Here is an 8,781-nt window from a genome sequence, read left to right as displayed (position 1 = left end):
CTCTCTTATGCCTTTGAACTCAACGTCTATGCATGTCCTGGATGTAAGAACGCCTCATGGGCTCTTTCCAAGGCATGTCCCATGTTTGGTGGTCCCTCCAGCAGCTTTACGACTGCCTTCATCAGCGGACGTCAAGCGTCATGTTCAGTTTTCATTTTACCTCTATACGACCACTCCGACTGATCACAACATCGGCGCCTCCCTGGGTCTCTCTTCAAGGTGGTCCGGGAAGAGAACCCGTGACAGCATGGCGGCATTGGCGTGACAGCATGGCGGCATTGGCATGGCACCTTCAGGGTCCGAGTCTAGCTTGCATTTCACCGACGGACCTGACTCGTTGGACGTATGAGATGCTGCCGCGCAAACTCGCTTTCTGGCTTCTTGTTGGCTCCAATATGAACGTGCAGTGCAGCTATGTGTGTCTGCAATTTTTTTTATAGCTTCACTCTCTTCCCGCTGTGCGGCCGCCCTCCAACTGGGAAGTGTCGGTGAAGAGACATAACCGAGGAAGGATTGCTGCAACGGCGGCCGGACGCCGAAGCCGGTGAGGACCGCGAGGTGGTGAGCAATGCATATGTTGCCATATAAAGTTTTTGCATGTTCCCGTCTGAGAGCGGGAAGGATTCGAGAAGAAGGGCCATGTCGTCAAGGTGCAGTGCCATTGATCCTCGTTTCTGGCTTAGTCTTTCTGCCCTGGTAAAGTGTTAAACGTCTGGTCTTGGCAAAGTAGGAAATTCTGATTAGGTATGCATTTGCAGATGGTTCTTTTTTGCTCTGGGACGACTACCCGTTGAGAAAACCTCAACCTCCAATCGGGAGCAGGAGCCAACCAGGGCCTGCAATCAAAGACCGGGACCCGGATGGTGAACTGTGAGCTATTGGCTAAACAAAACCCAAGCAACCATCAGCGACAGCCCTCTTCTCTCAACATTGGACATCAACGCAGCAAACAATGCCTACCAAGGCGCCATTAGTAGGGCAGCAGAGCATATCGACGTACATCATCGACAGACCGCTCAACAACAATTGTGGTGTGTGAGTCACGTTGTTGATAGGGCGGATCATGATGGACGATGATGAGAGTCGTCAATTGACCGATCATCGCAGGATCATCATCTTTGATCATTTCCTTTCGAACTTGGGAATTGGAATGAAGCACACCTCCTCGTAATCAAACCTCGAGAAAAACTTTTTTTTCTTGTAACTTTCGTGATAGAAGAAAGCCAAGTGGAAGTCGCTGGGGTGTGTGCCATGTTGGACCAGGATGGATGGGAAAAGCCACCGGAAAATCACCATGCGTAATTGATGTTCAAGCAGCAAGGCGACAAGGGGGGAGGGGGGTGCAGGTTGCCAAGAGCCAACCGGGGACAAGGTGAGCATCAGCGAGGTGTGCAGCAAAATAGCAAATTCCCATGTGTGACAGGCCGCAGCTAGGTATGTTCACGAGAAAATGGCCCTCACCTGTGGCCGCACTCTTCTTGTTGACGTTGAACAGACCTCACCGTAGTAATGCACTGTATGGTGTACAGGCCTGTCGATAAGGCCTTGGTGGAATCATGCCGTGCCCTGGAAGGAAATGGGGGTGGTTGATGGACTGGAGGTGGGAAGACATCAATCATGGTGCCCGCTTTGAGAAATCATGTTTGTTCGGTGAGTGTCTTGCGAACTGTTCTCCGGGGCCCTTGTTCAATACCTATGGACGTTGGGTGTAATAACCGACCCATGGGTTCGAGGCGAATGATGCTGCTGAGTTGGGCGTATTCAGATGTGAAAGTCTGGTGTCGAATCTTAACGGTCAGCGTGAATGCGACAACGAGATAAGGGGCTCGTAAAGCCCCATGGAAGTCTTGGGCTTCACGGCTCGACGTTCAGGGGACAAGCTCTGTTATATCCGTGAGGTGGCTCCAGGCCGGTTGTTGGTTACGCAGAGCCATCAACAGCCATCCACTGGCCTATGGTTGCGCTAAACGAAGGTCGAAAAGTCCGGGTCGAGGGCCAACCACATCCGGTCGACGGTGAGGCTCATGTTGTATTTTTCAGCTGTGTTAGTGCCGGGCTTCAGGCCCCTGGGTCCTTCAGCTGATAATGGAGTACAGTAACGGGGAACACTTCCCATTCGTCAGTCCTCGGCGATATGGCAGAACTCCATCACAGCTTAGGCAATCAGGGGAGATCACCACTGCTGTAACAGTCGCAAGGGTTACTTCCCCGTCGTTATTCGCCACAACTGGGAGGGCTCCTGGCTTGAAGCTCCGAGGTTATCTCACTCTCAATCCCATGGAATGAGATGAGCAGACAAGAGAGGACACGGTAACACCATTGAGATAGGGAAGGGATATGGGGCCGAGGTTTCAGCCAACCGAGACAGCTTCTGGATTCAGGAGGGACGCTGGACTAGCGGGCGACTGGGTCCAGCAAGCCGTTGAAGGTTGATCAAGCTATCGGTCAATCTCAGCACTAGACATCGCGTACGACATGGAACAAGCGGGTATAGCTTCAATATTTGTTCCATGCATGGACCACAAAAGGTTAGCAGGAAATGAGACTGCTGAGCGGTGGGGGCCCTGGGATACACATGCATGTGTTTTTCTTGGGGACATGCAGGTCAGTCACGTGCAGACGAACAGTCGCAAGCAGGCACAAGGAACAAACTGGGGATGGGAGTCTGGGGGAGGCGAGCTTTCGACTTCAGGACTGGGCTGCATTGCAATGGAAGGAAAGGCTGACCTCGAATCTGGCATTTTCGGTGGATGAACTTGGAGGTGGGTTGGACGTGTCGATAGCCTTGGCAAATCCGGGCGTTGTGCTGTACGGAAGGCTGATGTGCACATGATGGCTTCTTTTGGTCGAGGGTGATTGCCGTGATGGTTGCAACCACTGCACCTTGAAAGAGAGTTGCCCGTGCCCATCCGACCGGTCTCACGTCACCTGCTGAAAAGCCTGGTTGATTTCTCGTCAACTCTGTGGAATACCTACCTACCAATGTCGAGGTAGGCGCAGTGAGGGATCAACGGCGAGATCAGGGAATGCTCCTGAAATCCCGCTGCTCATCAGTCCATGTCTGTGACGGGGAACTCCTGCCGTTCCTGGATGATGGACGTGTAGTGTAGAACGTGGAGGGGGCGACTCCTAGAAGCGGAGAGATGTCAGCAGCCTCCCACTGCTCCTTCTGATTACATATCTCAAAGAAAGCCCCCGTTCCTGCTAGATCCATCCTTAATCCATTAGGTTTTCCCAACCAGATTTCCACTTTGCTGTTCTGTTGATCTGGCTTGGGTGTTTCCGGTCGAATTGTGGTCGAGAACTTGGACTCGCAGACCTGTCTTGGCCACAGTGCACTACCAACCAAATCCATCATTACCAATCGCGAAACCGTACTTGAGGCATTCATTCAACAACTTGGGCGACTCAGTGCTCATCATTCCGCATGTCTGGGCGCCCTCCCTCCCTTCGACATCTTTGATTGCCTACTTTCTATCCGAACCGGAGTGCAACGTCAAACAGCTCCGTGAACGACGAAGGCGAAAATTTTCACGGACGTGAATACTGGAAGCGACCAGTTGCTTCCTGCGGTGACGTTGAGCGTCATCGCTCAGACCGAGTTTCAATTTCGCTTACACCTCGTCGACCGGCACGGATTGGACGGGATCGGGGGCTGGGGACTGTCCATCATCAGGAATCCGGGGGGCGCTTCAAGGGCATTCTAGCGTTTGTTGTGCAAATTTCAGGGGCCCCTGGGAAAGTCGAAACCCGGTAGATTGGACGGCGATTGTTGAGTGATTCACGCGACAGCTCCACGAGCTCCAACAAGCCCCCATCGACGTTTCGAAGTGCTTCTTTTTTGCACGCTGGATTTGGCCTGCTGTCGATCAGAAGCGCACAAAGAACGTGTCCGCGTTATCACCGCCCATACACTCGGTCTATTTTGGAGGCAGCTGAAGGAGGCAACGACATCGTTGAGTCAGAGGCTATCATCATCGCCAGACCAGTCCTATCGGCGGCTCTCTTCTCCAGGCATTTGACAGTCCCGGGCAGTGAGCGCTGGGAACGCATTTGTGACTGGCTGGGAAATCCAGTGCAATCCAGTCACAGTGTGACAGAACGTAGTCGGGGGTGTGGTTCCTTCTGGCCAAAGTGCTGACAGGCATCTTCCCACCACCACGAGAAAGTGACTAAGTCTAAGCAGGCTACTGCAACTTCGTGGCTTGCTACGTACCTCTTCTACGGACACGCCCCCTCCACTCCAAACGGGGGCAGAGCTGCAGAGAGCGACAGGCTTCGAAAAATTGACTTGGTTCACATCCCTGGTCCATGGGTCTTGGCAAAATTTCCTTGCCAAGTCGTCCCGCCTTCTCCGCGCAAAGTGGGAGGAGTCCAAGTCAACCAGTCTTCTCACCTTGGTTGTTGGCTCCGGTTATAAAGTTCGCCAACCACCCGTTTCACACCATTTTTCAGTGACATATCTGGCCCCCTTCCGCCAATTCACACACCTGCCCGTCTTAACGGCTTTCCAACCGCGGATTTCCACGACATCCTCCCCGATTGTCATCCAATCTGGAGCGCAGCGGGATTCACTCTTATACACAAGCTTGCAGTCAAGGTCGATCTAGACTTTGTTGCATCATCCCAGGAATCCTGCACGGGCGGTCATCGACACACACATCACCACACTCTTGACATGTTCGAAAGCAGAAGACGCTTCTCCTTCCTTCGTCTCACTACCGACCGCATACCCAGGTGACGGGTGTCATTTCTTCCGCGTCACGACATCAGGCGCGATTTTTGCTTCGATCCAGGATTGTCAAGGGAAACACAACCAGCAATAAAGAGCAAGGGACTCAGTTGAAAAGAAACAGATATTGGAAAGGGAAGAGGAACTAGCAACTTGTGGTTGTTGAGGTTCAGGAAAAGATTTGGAAAGGGAACGACATCACCGACAACATGGCTACTTATTCACCATACGAGTCTACCCGGTACCGGGAAGCCTACCCCCCTTATGACGAGGACAGGTTTGCCAGTGCCTCGACAACGCCTTCGCCCCGGCAACCGGCATACCATTTCACCGAGCTTCCTCCCCGACCCCAACGACCGGCCACACGGGCTCACTTCCGGTCCGGCAGTGTCAGCGGCTACACCAACACTTACAGCAGTCCTCGTGGCTCCTTCTCTCCCCGCTACACCAGCGACGGCCACTATGCCACTGCCAATGTGAGTCACTCGCGGTCATCGCGCAAGCAAAGCTTTTCGGTCCCTCGCTCCAACTCCAAGCGTGAGCGGCGGAGTTCTTATTCCTATTATCGGGCCTCGGACTCCCATGGAGAATCCGACGAGGACGAGCTGGATCGGTTGAACCGGCTCGACGGTGTCACCTACATGGTGCCTGCGCCATCGAAAACCAAGCGATACAACACCCGGGATTACTTTACTGTCAATGCTGGTGGACAAGGAACTGATTACGAATACTATGCACAGGCCGGCCCGCACCGTGATTACCAGAACTATGACAGAGAGTCCGCCTTCCCTTCCCCCAGGTACGACTCGGACCGGACGGACCGCAGGCCCCTTGCAGGACAACGTCGCAGTTCTACATCACACGCAGTTCCCCAGCGCCCTCAGACAGCGAGGCCAGCCAGCTCCTCTCACAAGAAGCCTCCACCGCCGACACGTGTGGCGACCGAGGAAGATGCCAAGACGTGGAAGATTCCTCCCGGGTATTCGTTGAAGAACTGGGACCCTACGGAGGAGCCCATCATGCTGCTTGGGAGTGTCTTCGATGCCAACTCCCTGGGCAAGTGGATTTATGACTGGACTGTCTACCACCACGGCCCTGCTACCCCTATCTCTGAAATGGCTGGAGAGCTGTGGCTGCTCCTGATCCAGTTGGCCGGAAAAATCAAGCGCGCCGATCACTGTCAGGACAAGGTCCGTACCAAGGAGAACAGGGAGATCCTCCAGGAGTTCATGGAGGCCGGTGACCGCCTCACCGACAAGCTTCGCAAGCTTCTCAAGGCATGTGAGGCTCCCATGCTTCGCTCTAGCGCCAAGCAACGGAGCTCTTCTCTCGGCAAGGGCGCTGGCGTTGAGTTTGTTGACACCCTCTTTGGACGTGAGCGGGAGCTGGAGAAGACGGAGCGTTTCATGTCCCAGGTCCGCCTGTGGAACCTTCGCTTTGACGCCAACTGCGAGGATATCCTTCGCAACCCGACCGCTTAATCCTCTCTCATATTCACCCCTCAACAATTGGAAGATATACCCTCCGACAAGATTGGTTGTACGATAATGGGGAGGAGTCCAGCAACGACAACAGCAACGGGGCGGTCATCAGACACGACACCCATTTCCTATCAATGATACCCAAGACTGCCATTTTAACGGCGCAGCATGGTGCACAACTACGACCCGCCCAAGGTCAGCTTGACGCAAACGCAAGCAATGGACGGGGGAATGGTTTTATAGCAGTCGGCGAGAAACTGCATCACACGAAACTTAGGCTGTACAAGGAACTCAAAAGTTTTTGGATGGGTCTTTATGCGGAGGACGATCTTTTTTTACCCAATATCCCCCTATGTAATTACTGTGTTTTGTTATTTTTTTTTTGTTTTTTGTTTTTGTTTTCTTTCATTTCACTTCAGTTCGCTCGGGGTTTGGATATCAGAAAATTTGGGTTGGCGACTTTGCTTTTATCTTTCTGTTATACATACCACCGGGCTGTGGTGATGATGCGGGTCTCGATCGCTTTTTGCTTTTACAGGTTGTTCAATGACGAAGCTCACACAATTTCAAGAGCCGTCAATGTTTTCTTGTTTTTTTTTTTCCTTTTCTTTTCTTTTTCTCTTGGACACTCAAGCTCCAATGGGGATCACAGGATGGATATACCCAACATTTCCTTTTACAAATTTTCTCTTTTCTTTTCAAAGTCAGGATGGATGGAACAAATAGATTGCTGGTATGGATGGATGGATGGATGGATGGATAGAGACGGATTTTAAGTGAAACTGGAGGAATCAACCCTCCTACCTCAACTATGTAGCTAGCTTGTATTAATTCACCACACACCACACACACCTCAACATTATTGTTGTCAAACTCATCACGCCCCCCAAAAATGTTCTTCGTTGCCTTTTTGTGTTTTTGTGAACCAATGTGAAAATGCCCTGTGCAGTGATACCTCCACCCTCCAAATCCAACCGGAGATTGGCGTCACGTCTCATCACAACACAGCGCAGGAATCCCGTTTGTGCTGCCGTTTGGTTTGGTTTGATTTGGTCACAGACGGGACGGGAAAGTGTGGGTGGAATGACAGAAGCAATTCAGGGGCGTCAGAGTTAGACATTCCTTCCCATTTTGTTTCTTTCCCGCTGCCGCTATCATAAAAGCAAAAATCATTCAGAGCGGCACGGGTGATTTGACTCTTTTGTTTAAAGTGAGTGTTTGATACTCAATTCAGTTCGTGATTTCAGTTCCGTCTTTTATTGAGGTCGGTTGATGGGTGGTGAACGTGAATGTCTTCTTTCCGTTGAAATCACAGGGTTTTAAAAGGCGGAATGTGCAACGCCTTCTTGGGAGTCCCTCCAGCCATTCATTCCTTGCCCCTTTTGATGTTGATCGAGGGCGTGTGGTGTAGTGCAATCCCGTAGGTATGGTCGGCGAAGTGGTCCACCGATGTGTGTTTGAGGCTACGGGGTGATCAACAAACGTCTCCCACTTCGGCCCCCGGAGGGCGTTGCGGGCACGCCGGAGTCGTGGATGCACACCTCACACCTCCCTGTTGCTGTCACTGTTGTGTCAACGTGGAAAGCCTGCGCATCATCTTTGGGTGTAACGGTCGATTTCCATCTCCATTCCGCCATGTTTTTTCCATGATTTAGGGTTTCGGGAACTTAGTCTACTGTCTACCATCATCGTCACGGTCTGCAAGATTGAATCCAAACCTTGGAAGTGGAAGTTCAACGTTCAAGGGGTCGGAAGCGGAAGCTGGGATGGAAAAGCTAGTGGACCCCCTCCCGGGAAAGCGGGCAGAGTGGATCTTGCTTGTCTTCTTAGTGCCAAAGTCAAACGTGTTCACACAGCCACAGTTGGTCTGGTCGGGTCCAGTGTGGAAAGAGCTCCGCTGTGGGGTGTGCGGTTGTCAAAACCTTGTTCTGGGCAAGATGGATGGGATGAACACTGTGTGATGGTGACCCGCGCATCGTAGGGCTCTTTTCTTAAGGTAGGTTTTTACAGGGAAGTCTTTTGGGGCTCTTGTGGTTGTTTTCCAGTGGGCAGTGGAGTGAACATGGCCCGGCAAACGGGAACTGGCGGGCTGGGTCACAGAAGGTGGCCGCAGGAGGATTTCAGCGCTCTGGCCTTGATCCGTGCGAGGAACGCCCTGGAGTGGGATTTGGAAGTCCACGGTCTGGGGGTGCACGGTCGACATCTTTCATCTCTTCTTTTGGGTTTGACGTCTGAGCTTGAACTTCTTGTCTTTGATAACATGGAAACTTCCCACGATCTCGTCGCCCGACTGTCAAGTGGTTTGGACACCAAGGTCTTCAACCGGATTCTGCAAACAAAAGTCAACACTCGACAAACCCCTTCCCTCGACCGCGCCTTGCTCTCTTCCAAGCATGTCTGCATGTCATGACATCCACGTTGCGGTGCGAATGCCGTCATGAAGCCCCCCCGTGATTGGACTCGGAATAAAGGCTTCCTAGCTGCTTCTGCGGGAACATGCAAAGCCAGAGGGTAGGGGGTACAGGTAAGCATGTCGTTGTCCGCTAACCAACATTGATATATCAGCCC

The 8,781-nt window shown here is 52.3% G+C and overlaps 1 protein-coding gene across 1 annotated transcript; it reads left to right on the top strand.

Annotated features, from left to right (window-relative positions):
- Positions 1 to 4,834: 4,834 nt before the first annotated feature.
- On the top strand, positions 4,835 to 6,213 carry SMAC4_00716 (uncharacterized protein; the record flags this gene model as incomplete). Its single annotated transcript, XM_003349780.2, has 1 exon — positions 4,835 to 6,213. The coding sequence occupies exon 1, from the start codon at positions 4,942 to 4,944 to the stop codon at positions 6,211 to 6,213; it is 1,272 nt and encodes a 423-aa protein (XP_003349828.1). The 5' UTR covers positions 4,835 to 4,941.
- Positions 6,214 to 8,781: the final 2,568 nt, after the last annotated feature.

Source organism: Sordaria macrospora, chromosome 7 (genome assembly GCF_033870435.1).
Source record: "Sordaria macrospora chromosome 7, complete sequence".
NCBI lineage: Eukaryota > Fungi > Ascomycota > Sordariomycetes > Sordariales > Sordariaceae > Sordaria > Sordaria macrospora.
Note: the sequence above shows the minus strand (reverse complement) of the source record. Positions and strands in the feature narration are given on the sequence as shown.